General features: G+C 37.8%; 2 protein-coding genes across 7 annotated transcripts in view; both read left to right on the forward strand.

The window, feature by feature from the left end:
* Positions 1 to 9,560, forward strand: part of LOC109060824 (homeodomain-interacting protein kinase 3-like) — a 38,983-nt gene extending 29,423 nt beyond the window's left edge. For both annotated transcript variants that reach the window (XM_042715274.1, XM_042715273.1), the window contains exons 11-16: positions 40 to 201; positions 350 to 640; positions 1,471 to 1,617; positions 1,710 to 1,975; positions 3,622 to 3,752; positions 5,106 to 9,560. In XM_042715274.1, coding sequence (XP_042571208.1) covers positions 40 to 201; positions 350 to 640; positions 1,471 to 1,617; positions 1,710 to 1,975; positions 3,622 to 3,752; positions 5,106 to 5,534 — 1,426 coding nt within the window. In that variant the 3' untranslated portion in view covers positions 5,535 to 9,560. The remainder of the gene's footprint in view (positions 1 to 39; positions 202 to 349; positions 641 to 1,470; positions 1,618 to 1,709; positions 1,976 to 3,621; positions 3,753 to 5,105) is intronic.
* Positions 9,561 to 10,358: 798 nt separating this feature from the next.
* Positions 10,359 to 15,198, forward strand: part of LOC109111942 (UPF0606 protein KIAA1549L-like) — a 45,742-nt gene continuing 40,902 nt past the window's right edge. For 3 of the 5 annotated variants that reach the window (XM_042715276.1, XM_042715277.1, XM_042715279.1), the window contains exon 1: positions 10,360 to 10,972. In XM_042715276.1, the coding sequence (XP_042571210.1) occupies positions 10,771 to 10,972 (202 nt within the window). In that variant the 5' untranslated portion in view covers positions 10,360 to 10,770. Of the gene's footprint in view, positions 10,973 to 15,198 lie in introns of all 5 variants that reach the window. The other 2 variants (XM_042715278.1, XM_042715275.1) reach the window with 2 other exon arrangements.

Genomic DNA, 15,198 nt, shown 5'->3' on the forward strand with positions numbered 1-15,198 from the left:
TTGGTGACCTAAAATGAGTTGTTTTTTTATCTGTTAAAGGAAAGTGCGGCCACACAGCAGCCATTACAGTTCGGTGATGCCCCAGGCTATTGTTCCCAACCAAATGGCTGTGTCAGCCCATCAGCCTATAAACATTGGCATTGCTCATGTGGTCTGGCCTCAGCCTGCGTCTAACAAAAGAAACAAACCCAGCCAGAACAGGTGAACAACAGCCTACAGTCATGGCAGGGCCCCAAAAACCCTCAATTCAAATATTATGATAGTCTTGTTAGGCAGCTCATTCTGGTTTTTAGTCTAATGTTTAGCCGAAAGGTAAAGTTGAGTGAATGTAATTTTTGTTGCTTTTTAGGAGTATGAATGTTTCGCGCTACACGGACACCCAGCCCTCAGTGTGTCCGTCACCAAAGATGGCAGACAGGCTGGTGAGTACGGAGCCACGGCCGAGCTCTCCTAACAGAGAGGTGCAGGCCCAGGTGAAACCGGAACCGGAGCAGGTGGAGAAGGAGGGCTGCTGTAAAACGGCGGTGACCAATCAGCAGCGAGAGTCTATCAGAGAGTCACCCAGCCCGGCAGTTAGCATCATTAGCATAAGCAGCGGCACAGATGAAGAGGAACAAGCACAGAGGTGCTCCCTTAACAAGTGAGATGAACATTCATTGTGCAATTTTTTTTTTTTTTCCTAAAGTTTTTAGTTTTTTTTGTTGTCTTTAAATCTCTTATGCCCACCAAGGCTGCATTTATTTGATCAAAAATACAGTAAAAATAGTAAAATTGTTAAACATTATTGCAATTCAAAATAATGGTATTCTATTTGAATATATTTTAAAATGTCATTTATTCCTGTTATGTCAAAGCTGAATTTTCAGCATCATTACTCCAGTCTTCAGTGTCACGTGATCATTCAGAAATAATTGTAACATGCTAATTTGGTGCAAGAAACATTTCTTCTTATTTTTAATGTTGGAAACAGTTGTGCAACTTAATACTATTTACTGTGATAAATTTTTTACATGAATAGAAAGTTCAAAAGAACAGCATTTATTAGAAATTGGAGTCTTTTGTAATAATTATCGGTTTCTTTACGATTTTCTGTACTTTTATTTAGCAATGATCCATTAAATTGATCAAAAGTATTAATTTATTTACTTTCCAGAATAAACAAACAAAAATGGTACTTTATAGTCTGCAACCTGGTGGGGTGGTGTGACCTATTTCACTCACAAATAGAATAACCAATCATAACGGAGGCCATTTGCATATAGAACTCTTAAAGGTGCAGTAGCACCCTCTTTAATTCTGAGGGTCAGTGAGAGGGTGAAGCTAATTTATGACTTTTTTTTACCAACATAAGTAGATTTCAGCAAAATAATATATGCTACAAGAAAATACTATTAATTGTGGTCTGATTCTGTTTAGTTTGCATGCGTATGAATCTCATAGCTAAATTGAGTTGCATGTGTTCTTTGAAAGGTGTAAGGGCAGTCCGGAGTGTGAGGCTTGCACAGGCTCTCTGAACATGGAACGAGTGTGTTCCCTCAGCAGTCCTGATAGCAGTCTGAGCACCAGCTCCTCAGCCTCGGCACAGTCCAGCCCCTCGCCATGCAAAAGACCAAGCAGGTGCGGTATTTCTTTTTTATTCAACACCAGCAGAACTGTGAGGCGAGGTGGAGTCTAAATGTATTGTGATTTTCTCCTGTGACTTACTGCAGTATATCGGAAGATGACGGCCATGAAAGTGGGTGTGAAACAGTAGACGGCTCGCCCCCTTCAGACTCCTCCCTAGGACCTCACGACAGCCCCTTCCCTGAAAGACGCTTCCTGACCAATCAGAACCAGAACCAGGAACCCCAAGCCAGGCGTGGACACCCCAGCACAGCGCCGAATAAACCTGCAGTAAGGACCGTGGTGGTGCCACCCATGAGAGTGCTGAACAATAACCATCATCGAAATAATGAGCAGCACACAGCCGGCACAGGTATGGACTTTCAACACATTGAAGAAGTCCAGTTGTAGGTTATCAGAAATATGTAAAGGGTTCTAATGGAAGTTAAGCAGTTGTTGGTGCTTTGGTGTTTTATCAAAATAATATTCTGGGTTTGATACAGGCTGTTTTGTTAAAAAACAATTTTCATTTGTCTTTCAGAAATCATTCTAATATGCTGATTTGGTGTTCAAAAAACAGTTCTCTTTATCATCAATGTTGAAAACATTGTGCATTGTACTGCTTAATATTTCCGTGGAAAGTATTTCTGATACATTTCAAAAGAACTGCATTTATTTTAAATGGGAATAGTTTGTAAAATAATTGTCTTTACTGTCACTTTTGATCAATTTAATGCATCCTTGCTGGATAATAGCATTCTTTTTTTTATAATCGTATTCATTTCTTATTTGAGTTTGGATTATGAATTTGTAAAAACGAGTGCTTTCCTCCCTTTTTTTGCGATAGAACATACAGTATTTAAGTGTCACAGCTATATATTCAAAAACTTTGTTTTAACGTTTATCCTAGTGCAGTGCTATCCTGAATAGACTCTTTTTTTTTTTTTTTTTACAAAATGAGAGACAGTCAAGATGATTTTCTTTGCCACTGGACCACAAAAAAACTGAAGGGCTGAACTACTTCTGTCAAACCCAGAATGTTCCTTTAATGTCTTGTTCAGGTTAAAGTACAACTGTTTAATGAAACGCTGTTTGCATTTCATTTCTATCCACAGCAAAGATTTTACATAGCTACATAGTGAAAACACAAACTGATGCTTTTGACAGTTGCTCGTTCAGATCATAGTTTTGTGAAATTGTTGTTTGTGTGCTATACAGACTGGTTTTTCTGAATTTAATCCCCCCCCCAGTCTCAAATTGGGCCATTATTACAAAGTTCCTTCTGCACAACCAATTTTTTGGTGTAGTCACAGCCCATGTCTACTTTACAGGTCATAGGAGAGAAAAAGGAAGTTGTCACAGAGGCTATCACAGGTGATTATGGGTATAGCGTGCACTGTGACCGAGTGTCTTGTGCGCAACATCCCAGTGTTGAGTGAGACCCTTTCGGTTTGAGCTTCCTCTCCCATACCTGATCTCTTCATTCCCATCTTCATTTTTACTCTGCGTGTTGACTGCCATAAATTTATTCATTTATTTATTTATTGGAAAATATTTCCTCGGCCTCCTCCCTTCGTACCAAAGCATATCTGTCCTGTTTCCTATGTGGAGCCAATGCTTTTTCGAAGCATGCTTTGAAAGAAATATTGCTGGAGCGATAAACTCTTTCAGATGCTTCTCATGGCAATTTACCCAGGCAACATGTTTGTTTTTGGGGTGTCCATGGAAAGTTTAAGGAGAGTTTATGTTTTAGATACATTGCTATCTAAGTTTGTCTTAAGTTTTACAACCTTGCAGTTCATATTTGTTGGTTTTGATGTTTAATTCACTTTCTTTTGAACAGAACGTCAGTGATTACTGGCAGCCGATTCCGTTCGTACAAGCTGCAGTTCTTGTGCCAAACTGCAAATGTTAATTTATATAAGCTGAAGTTTTGCATTTAAGTTTAATCATCTTTCTTTCCTCTTATATCTTTTATTTAATGATCACTTACTTTTTGGTCTTTTCTGCTTTCTGCAGTCTTAGAATCCTACTGCCAGTCCAGAGGTCGCTGCGGCCCAGGACGACTGAGCCACTTTTCCACAGCCACATTGCCCCGCCAGCAGAAACTGAACTCTTCATTCCAGCCACAGCCCCCAGGCTTTGGCCAGGTCTGTCTTTTTGGCTTTTATTTGTAATACTGTACAAATTGTAAAGGTAGAGAAATGCTCTATAAGCTTTATATGCTTAAAAAAAAAAGCCAATAAACTTGTACCAAAAATATTTTTTGACTCATGCGTTACACACATTTATGTCCAATCAAATGCTTTAGAATGAAAATGTCCTATCCACTAATAAGAGAGCAAAGAAATGCAAATGCTATAACAAGTCTCAGTTAGCTTAACGTAGTACACATAGCAAGTTTTTTTTTTTTAAATCATATAATAAATAAAAAGAAAACAGATAGAATAGAAAAAGAATAGAGAATTTTTTTTTTTTGTTTGTTTTTTTTTTTTAAGAAAAGAAGCAGTTAGTAAATGAATAGAGTGCAAGTTTAAAAGGGGCAAGTGTTTTTTGTTTTTAGAGAAAAGAATTAGAATATAGACTGTTAGAGTGTTAGAGAGTCAAGTAAAGATGGAAGAAATGTGTTTTTAGCCGATTCTTGAAGATGGCTAAGGACTCGGATTGAGTTGGGCAGGTCATTCCACCAGGAGGGAACATTTCATTTAAAAGTGAAAGTGATTTTGTGCCTCTTTGGGATGGCACAATAAAGTGATGTTCACTTGCAGTACGCAAGCTTCTAGAGGGCACATAAGTCTGAAGTAATGAATTTAGGTAAAGGGGTGCAGAGCCAGTGGTGGTTTTGTAGGCAAACATTAATGCCTTGAATTTTTTGCGAGCAGCTATTAGTAGCCAGTGCAAATTGATAAACAGAGGTGTGACCTGCATTCTTTTTGGCTCATTAAAAAGGAATCTTGCTGCCGCGTTCTGGATTAATTATAAAGGTTTGATAGAACTGTCTAGAAGACCTGCCAAGAGAGCATTGCAATAGTGCAGCCTGGACAGAAAAAGATCTTGAACAAGGAGTTGTGAAGCATGTTCCGAAAGACAGGGCCTGATCTTCTTAATGTTGAATAAAGCAAATCTGCAGGACTGGACAGTTTTAGCAGTGTGGTCTGAGGAAGTTAGCTGATCATCAATCATAACTCCAAGATTTCTGGCTGTTTTTGAAGGATTTGGATGGTGAAATTGTGATGAAACGGTGGGTTTGCTGGAACCACAAGCAGTTTTGTCTTGTCAAGAACTATTGGTTGTTGGTCGATTTAAAAATAAATAAAAATAAAATCCTTTTAGGCATGAAATGTCATTTTTGTAATTGTTTTAGATTTTGCTGTTTTAGTCCCCTTCTGTTTTCACTTGGATGTTCATCCATATTATAATGATTTTAAATTCAGTTCATAGGGCCTTTCAGTTGCTATTTAAATTGTTGGAATGAAATTGACATTTTGTTTCCTCACGCTCAGGTCCAGCATTACGGGTCGTGCCACAAGGAGTGGAATGGCAACTACCGGCAGCCACGGCGGCCACAGGCCTTCATCCCGCCCACAGTGCACGGCCCCACCTTCCAGCTTCCCCACGGCAGCCCCACACACTCAGCCGGCCACCCGCCACCTCCCGCCCTCCTCTCCTATCCGCCTTCCGCACCCGTGGCCCACCTCTTGCCTTCACCGTGCCCACCGCCGGCCCCTCGGCCCGTCTTGCAGCCCGCCTACAGCCTGGTGCACCACCAGGGCATCAGCGTGGGCATCAACCACAGGCTGCTGCCCTCCCCCACCCTGCTCCCGCAGGGCCAGTTCAAAGCCCTCTTTCCCCCGCACTCCTATGTGGCGTCACCCGTCTACGCAGGCTTCCCCCTCAGCCCCAGCAAACTCAGTCAGTACCCTTACATCTGAGCTGGAGCCCGCGGCAGCCGCGGGCACGCAGCCGGCACTGAGCCGCCACATCTTTCTTTTCTTATGAAGTTTGACAACAGTGATGATGATAATGCAAATCGAGCTTTATAGATATCATGTAAAATAAAACACAAATGGATGCGTGCGTGAGTGAGTGAGTGAGTAGATTGAACACAAAAACTCACTTTTAATGTGTTTTTGCACATTTGATACAACAAAATCCCTAGTCGTGAGACCCTCGGAGGAGGGCCACAGCAGATCCCCCTATGCTATTTTTCGATATTGCCTTCTGATGTGTGTATTAAACTCGTTAAGCCATCGCTGTCGCCAGTGTGCGTGCGAGTCCCCCTTGTGGTGACCTGGTGTTACCTGTCTGTATTTTTCCGTAGCTCCTCAGTGTTAAGTCTCTTTTAGACCTGTGTTGAAAAGGTTCTGTCACTCTGCATGTCTCTGCATGGGCAAAAACCAATGTTGGACTTCAAAAAAAGGGGGAGGGGATGCCTGCAAACCGTTGCTTTTCACCTCTGTGTATTTGTTGTACGACTTGCTGCATTGAATCCATTGGGGTTCAATAAACAGTGCCTTAAAATACATGTTGTTGCAAGTTACCCCGAGTCCCACATGCAGTCATGTGTGTAAAGGACTGCAGCACTTGAAAAACTTTCAGTCGTTCTTTGTGATTTTTATATTAGGGCTGTTTCATACAGTAGATCTTTGGCTTTTTCGTGCTTGGTGCATTAGCGCATTCGTTGGCTTACATAATCTATACATCGGTGTCGTTTCTACTCGTTTAATTCATCTCTTGGGGTCGCGACGGGAGTTTTTGGTTCAGAAAGCGGATTAAGTGTCTATCCAAATGCACCCCAAATGTTTTAAACCAACAAAAAAATCTCACTATTCAACACCCGATTGGCTATTTGCGGCAATCTTAGGCTCATGATTTGCCCTTTTGTATAGGCGAAATGTTTTGTTTGACACCTTAGATGATTTGCTCATTATTTGGAAGCGAAACAGTCCTTTACGTGTGTTATTTACAGGTGGATGTATTGTGCTGAGTGGTAGCAGAGCTTGATTCTTTGAAGATAACATGCTTCGCCGTAGCAGAGGCCGAAGAACTATGTATAGAAACGTTTGAGTACTTTCATATTTGATAATCTGTTTCTACTCTAATAGTATTTACACTGTTTAATGAAACTGCAATACAATCCATAGTTTTCGGGGTGTGTTTATTGTTTCCTTTCCATCAGTTCTATGTTAATTTTAGAGTTAGAAGTGTTATCGGTGTTGGATTTGTATCAGCAGATAGCTCTTTGATGATATTGTATGGTTTCATGTTTGCTTTGTGCAGAATTATTCAGTATTGAGTATCCAACTGTAAAGTCTATCATTGCTGGAGTATTCAGTGCTTTATAAGACGAGAGTTAATCGTGTGCAATTTTCTTCATAGATGCATGTGACAAGATTGGATTTTGTATTCCCTCTCTCACAATTTAATTGCTTTTTTGATGCTGTGTTTATTTCATACATTCCGTCAGGGAGAAATAGCTTCTTTTTTTTTTTTCCTCTGTGTGAGTTTTTCCATTAGGTGCATTCTTTCATTATGCTTACGCTACACCAAAGACAGTAATTCATTACTTAAGCAGAGTAGCTACTGTTTTAGCGTAGACCTCAAAGGTAGTGTAGTTGAGGCTGTATTTAACAGAAAATCTTTGTAAAAATGTTGAGGTTGATGTTTAGCTTTTTCGGGCAAGTTACGACTTTGTTTCATTTATTCTTGAATGTATCATAGATAAGCTGCTATATACTGATTGCCACTTCATAATAGCTGTGAAATTAGATGATTAACTTTGTTCTTAGCCTTCATATTTTTATATATGTCTAATGACCTTGAAATAGAAGTGAGATGATTTTTTTTTTTTTTTTCGTTTGTTTTTGGGTTTTACCGTACTGACTGGCATCAGAAGCATTTTAATGCCTCTCTCTGTTTCGCTTTCTTTTTTTGAAGTGTCATTGTAACTACTGTATTGCAAGTAATGGAGATTTTGGGGTTTTTGTGTGCGTGGGTTTGTATTCTTTTACATTTCGTTTGCATCAGTGTTTTATCTGTTATCTTGGGGCTAATCTTACGTATTAGATGCATATTGGTGTATATCTATCTTAGTACGTATATTTGCATTTTGTTAAAGCATAGCTTGCAGGATAGATTTAACTTTTTGTTTTTAGTATCAATATTCTGTATTCAGTGACCCACTTATATAACCATTTCAGACTTTTAATTTCAGTAATGCTATTAGCACTTGGTACTTTTGATAAGCTAGCCAAAATTGCAGGTTTGGGCGTCTCATCTCGGTAACTACAGTGCTTAGAATTTTGCGTTTTTATTTAATTTCCCCCCTTAATATTATGTGTACATGAAATACACACATGAAGTTGTATCAGGTATATTAATGTGTTTAGAAATGAAAAAACAATACAAAATGCACATTTGCTTGTGTTCTGAGTTATTAGAGGGCATCCGTTCTCATTTTGTGGGCTCTCCTTATATGGGTATGTTTGTTCTCGCATCGGTCCCTGCTCTTTAAAGCGAGCGACACTGCGTTAGTGCCTTTGAAATGTGCTTCAGACCTTTATATCCCTTTTACAAACACTGCCGGCCAGCTTCTTCCTCTATTTCATGCCCCCTTGGACGGCATGACCGAGGAATGAAAGCATAACTGCAGTGTTTGTTAGTCGTAACTGAAGTGCTATTACCAACCAGTTGCTTAAAAGAAGACCGTAATCCACGGTAGATGTCCTGTCAGAAGTTGATAACCTGAAAACCAATAGCGAGAGTCATGCAATGCAGTAATCACCTTTAAGGTGGAAAAATGGATGGATGTTTCTCAAAATTGTGGAAAGGAAATCCAATCATGCTTGATTAATTTATATTTTTATGACCAACAACAAAAAACAATAATGAAACGATATCAGGGATTGTTATGATTATTATTATTATTATTATGCTGACTTAACACCCAAGACACGGTTTTCTTGTATTTGGGGAGCTATACATGATACACTGTGAATGTAAACCACCGTTTGTCAAGTAGAATTAACATTGCCCTTTGTTTCACAGGACATTATCAGAGTTTATTGCTTTAGCGTAGCCGACTTCATGGAGATATAGTTCAAAATATGGTGTGGTTTCTCACATGATGACCCTATATTTTATATTTAGCATGTAGCACTAGAGATGAGTACTAAATTGCTACTCATACGCACATTATATGAATTCACTGCATTAATTCACTGCAAGTATAATATTTCAGAGATGTTTTGATTCTAACAAGGTCTACCAAACCCAACCTAATAAGAGTGAATCTTAGCACAATTGCTAAGGACTGAGGGATCTGCAAACTAAAGTTGAAATGTCTTTGAAACTCCCAAACCAAACAGTTTTTGTTTTCTGATTCATGTTTTTCTTTTAGAAGTTCTTGTACAGTTCATTCAGGGTCCTTGTATTTGTCATATGTGCTACTGTGTAACACTTGCCGTAAGATTTGGGTTGGATTGCTTTAGATCTATTTTTAAATCTTCTGCAGATTATATTTTAGTAAAAGTTAAATCTCACTGCAAGTTATCGGTAATATTTAGACTTAAGAGCAAACAGACTTGATTTACTAAATCTGAACTGTTACTGTTTTCATATTTGTAAATTTTTTGTGGCTTTCTGATTTCTGTTTGCTTTTGATTTCTATGCTACATTAGTTTGCCATGTAGCCACTGCACTGTGCAATATTCACTATATGAGGACTGGGAAACCGTTTTTGTTTTTGTTTGTTTTTTCTGTTTTTTTGGATGTAATGTCTCTTAAAGTTTGCAGTCGTATTTCTCTCTAGTTCTCAGTGATTTATATGTGACCAAGCCTTATGTACTTTGTCACAAAAAGCGGGTTTTCCTGGTGACTATTTGGTGAGTGTCAAATTAAAGAAATTATGGTGTTTTGTCAAAATTCACTTTGAATTAAAATATATATTGCTGCGGGCACACACTGTTTGTTTGTCTTTATTCAAAGAAATCTGTAAGACAACTTATTTGAGAACATTTTCCAACCTAATGGATATTCATTTGTTCCTTGCAATGTTAATTTCAAATTTCTTGTAATGCACAATACAAGGGTTTTTATTTTCTGCAGATCATATATATATATATATATATATATATATATATATATATATATATATTATATTTACACTAGATAATTTTATTTAAATTAAAGCACAAATAATAGGGTATTAAAAACGTACCTGACAAATGACAAAAAAAAAAGAGTTGAAATCAACGAAATTGCGCCATCATGTGGGTGGTATTGAAAACTTTTTATGACGTCTAATGATGCTTCCGGTTGTTATGTAACAGACACTTACCATATTATAAGCACACAAGGACATTTATTCTGCTAAAACCTTTCTATAGAGTACACAGATTTTAATACTTTAATTTGTATATTTAAAACATTTTAACTGTAATATTTAACCATATAACGTGAATCCACCTTGTGGTAAAATGAACTGTAAAGTTTATTTTATTTTATTATTTTTTTTTAAGGTAGGCTATAGCAACACCATAAAATATTGCGTTGTTACTTTTATTTAGGAATCAGCTTTTTGTTTGTTTATATAGGTAATCACTTTATTATAGCATAATAAGGCATAATAAAAAGTCTAATAAAATACAATCATAAAGAATTTCATAGAATGACCCATACTTACAGGCTGTATAATATCGAGGGACAGAATTGGTGTGGACATTGGCACCAGTCATCCCCATGTAAACCCAGCAGAGGTCGTCTTCCTCTTGTACATCAGTCCTTATAATAACGCGCCTCATCACCAGTTCGCCTGCATGCGCTGGCTTGGAGACCTGATATTTTTCCCCAACCAAAAGCAGACGATTTTCCGTCGCAGCATCATTGACATAATAGCGGGATTATAGGATTGACGCTGCTGGATTCCTATACTGAAGATGCGTTTGATGAAGCACGATGGATGACCTGCTCCAGTAACGCGCGCGTGATTGATGTGGTGGTCACGGATGCTTCTGAATGCGCTTTGCAGACGCATCGCCTTAAAGTTTCAACGCTGACATAGAGCAGAAAAACAGTGGAGAGAAGACCTCAGTCTAAGGAACTGAAAAGGATAGATCAAATGTCTTTTTCGGGACCTTTCGGCCTATTGCTGAATTTATCTCTAGCCAGATGGCCCCAAGAAATGCGCGTAATAATTTCTACATTTTGGGCTCCGGTAGCGGGAATGGCAACGCTGGGACCAAAGGCATGTCGGAATGGATAGGCTTGTCCTTGTGCCGAAAATGTGTTGACTTGGACGGAGTGTGGACCAAGTGTCTGATATCTGTTGGAATTACATTGCTCCTGGTGCCGTCCATATTTGCCATAGACGGTGAGATATATTTTGGTTGACAACCTGTTTGAGTGCCCAGGTTCCAAACATTTCCAAAAAAAATAATTTTATGTTCAATTTTTGAATTTAGAAATTCGAATCATTTCAATCGAACTATATCGTTTGGAGGTTTTAATTGTTCAACGCACTGCGGAATATAAATGGCCCTCTTATGAATAGGTTCTTTTAAATAATCATCTAGATTAAGAGACAGACCGTACATGTTCGGATATTAACCGTTTGTGTGTTTGTTTTGTATGCGATATCTTCCATTCCATGTGGCCGTCTGCGAGCAAAACAGTAGAAACAAACAGACACAGCAGAACCTCTCAGACAAAAACAAAATGCAGGTAGCCCTTGTGTACAAACAGCATGTGACGTCTGAGCGCGGCATTCAGTGCTGCAGTGCTCTGTGTTCGCTCCTCGGATATAGCCTATATATTTATTTATTTATTTATTATTCATTTGCAGTTCTTGGTGATTTTGCGCACTCAAAAATCACCAAGTGGCTGAGGGAATATGGAAAAGTGGCTGAGATGAAGGAATTTGGAGGATTTGATCGATTCAGTGACTCGAATCTTTTAAATCACCAAAAAGATTAATTGATTCGTTCATTTTTCTGTTATATCGATAGGGTACACGCCAGATTTGCTAAATGAACAACTGATTCGGAAGTCTAATCAAGAACAAGATAACGTTACCCGATTCGCTAAAATCGCTCACAAACAATATAGGGTAGGCTATTTTGTTTATTCAGTTCGGTCATGAACGAAATGTTTAGTTTATTTAGTTCGTTGACAAACTGTTTTGTTCATTCAATTAGTTCACGAATGCCGCTCAAAACTATATGGTCAGAGCTTGAGTTCAGTTCTACATCCCTTTTCACACTAGTTTTTCGTTTCTGGGTTTAAACCACTAAACGTGAGTATCAGATTAGGCTACCAAAGTGAGTACTATAGCGGCTACTGTTTACAACTGGTAACAATATTTTAATGTTTTTGTTGCGCTTGGTTCTGCAGAAAATTTACGCAGTCACTTCCTCGATTTAGAACGGATTGCTTTTATATAGAACGCAAACTGTTCCTAAGATACTTTCACAGCATTGACAGTTAGTTAGACAAATTAGTGTATGAAAATGAACGAGACCAATTCGCTGAATTAAAGGCAGGGTAGGTGATTTAATTCAAAAACATTTTTTTGTTATGCTGGTTGAAAGTCTTTTCACATCCCGATAGAAATTAATAAATTAAGTGGTCTAAATGTATTGATATCGTCTGTGGAAGGCGCAGGACCATAAAAGGTTCGACCAATCAGATTATTCAGACCGAACATTAGGATAGGCTTTCCTACCTGTCTGTCAACGTATGTATTTGCATACCTCTGCACCCTGTTAACGCAATCATGACACGTCATCAGCACATTGGCGTTATTATTAATATTGTGTGCTCTGTACTGTAATGTTTTCTGGCTCGTGAATGAGACATGAGGTAATCTGACAGCGCAACCCTCCACCAACACCAACTGATTAGCCTCTGGTCTGCCTGTTTTGGAGGAGGCGTGGCTTTGGAGAGTGTTTATGCAGGAAGGGTGGGATCTTATGTTTTCAAAGCTGGCTTGGTATTGCTAGCCTTTAAATTATTTATTCAACTACAAAACGGTTTGGTTCAGATGGCAACTGAATTGCAATTATAGTATGTTGCTTTTATTCTTCTTGAAAGCCAAGACAAGCCAAGATTTTAATTCAAAATAGATTTTTTTTTTTTTTTTTTTTTTTTTTTTTACCATAGGCCTAGAACAAAATTCTCACTATGTTCCAGGAACAAAGAAGTGTTAACTGTGTCAAAAAAATGCATAGTAAGGGGTATTGTGATGATTCGTTTCCAGAGTTATTAACATTGTAAATCTGTAAATCTTTTATATTTTTATTCTTAAAAAAATAAACACTATACATTGTTATATTACAGCCATTAAATTCCAGAAAACTCTTTAATGCTGTTGTGTGGGTGTTTCCAACACAAAGACTGAGGGAGTGATGGCAAATAAGATGTATTTCTCTCTTCTGATCACCATAATCAATCTCTATATTTTTTTTTACATTTTTATATGCCATAGAAACGCTGTTGAGGATTTTGTCTTTTGCTGTGGGTAAAATGAGAACACAAAAAGTATATTTGTTGTGGTTTATAAAACTTTACTCAGTACAACGATTTTCACTTCTGAGAACCCTGGAAGTGTTAAAAGCATCAATTAACCAAAAAAAGTGACGATATGGGCAAGAAATATTTGAGGTATTTAATTATTTTATTATCTTACTCCTAGTGACTGTGGACAGACAGAACATCAGCACAGCAGGTACAAAACATTGTTTTTTCTGATGAGCGGTCAGTTATACAGTGTTATACTGGACAACAGTAATTTATTCATTAATGTTTGACTGCTGACCGATGCAAGTAACCAATTAGAAGCAAGTATTCTAGAGAGCTGTGTAATAATAAGATATAATTTATTTTCAGTCTGTGACAATAGCAATGTAGGTCTATGTTGTTGGCCTTCAGCTGACATATCAATTGTTGTATCTATCCCTAATATTCTTGACCTTTGACTCAATCTCTATTCCTCTTTAAAATTATAGACATTTCTAGTGGTGCATTAATATGGCACTTCCAACCCCATTCACTTCTCTACTAATGAAAAGTGTTGCAATATATCATCAGCCTTCGCCTGAGGACCAGAAGAGCATTTAACCAAAAAATGATTTAATTTGTGCAAACAAGTTGAGCGTTGATTATGTGAACTAACTCCAGGCATGACGTCCCTTTCTAAACATCTCGAAACAACACCGATATCAGAAAGTCAAATGAGATTTTCTAAAGCTAGAATTACAAGATTAATCGATTACACCAGATTAGTTAAATTTGGGCACACAGACATGCATTGGTCTGGACCTTAGGCTTAATACACAGATGTAAAGAGCCTGTGCCTCCTCATTCATAAAACCGCCATTGTCCTTTTGGCTTTGAGCTGGGTCTATGGCGTATGGCCAGACACACTTGTGGCTTGCTGAGGATGAGGCATCTCTCCTCAATGCCCCTACAGTGATGCTTCTGCTAGTCAACAGGAGCCTGCTGTGCTATGTTGCCATGGGAACTGATCTACATTTTTTTTTTTACTAGAGTGGAAAGAGTGAGTGTATTACCAGAATGACAGTGATGAACTGCTCCGTTTGATTTTCAAAGGCCTTTTTGTGGCCTCAGACCTGCAGTGACTGGATTCAGCAATTAGTTGAACAGAACTAAACTGGATTCAGGCTTTAATTGACTATTTTGTGGGGATGTTTTGTCACCTGTCAGTTGAAAGGTTGTGTGTAACCAGGAACCAAAGCCAAGTTTTAATGGAGTAGGCATAGTGTTTTGCCCTTGTAGTCTGGGTGTAATTATTATAGCTGGAGAGGCAGGTCTCTCAGTGCTCCTTAAGAAATTTGTGATGGTTTTGTTCGATAACTCGCATTTGAAAACACATACCAGTCAATCTGATCCTCTCAAAATGTTTGAAGCATTACTGCAAAACCCATCTGTTCACCTTCAAGAGGAGAACTGCATACAAAAAAAACATGCAATGACAACAGCAGGAGTCTTTGATTCACAGCCATGTACTGTTGAAATGACTGAGAACAAAGGGAAGGTTTTTACATTGTCAACACTGCCATTAATATAGTTTGCAACATCAAAGACTTTAGGTAAAAACAATTATGACTTCACTGTGAAATACTGATATGATTAAAGACAAGGTTAGCACAATCGTATAATGTATTAACTAGGCCTGTCAATCAATTATAAAAATGAATCAGATTAATTACATTATATAGCCTACTGATGAATAAATCGTATGGATTACATATCAATATTTGCTGAGAAAATCATATGAAGATGGTTTAATGCCAGTATATTGTTGTGGGAGATGAGTAAGATATTAAATAGGCATTACAAAAAAAATGGCTTTAGAAATGACTAAAATGATTATTTTCCTATTCAATGCATTTTCATATGACTGATCCTGTAATTATCTGCAGTATAAAGAGTGCATGTTAAGCTATTTGGGTTTAATAATATGTTTAAAACTATTAATAATAATTAAAATAATAATATTTTAATTACTTCTTAATAATATAAACCACTATTAATTAACAAATAACATATTTCATAATTCTAACAACCCCTGAAGTTTAA

This window comes from Cyprinus carpio, chromosome A25, assembly GCF_018340385.1.
Source record: "Cyprinus carpio isolate SPL01 chromosome A25, ASM1834038v1, whole genome shotgun sequence".
Classification (NCBI taxonomy): Eukaryota; Metazoa; Chordata; class Actinopteri; order Cypriniformes; family Cyprinidae; genus Cyprinus; species Cyprinus carpio.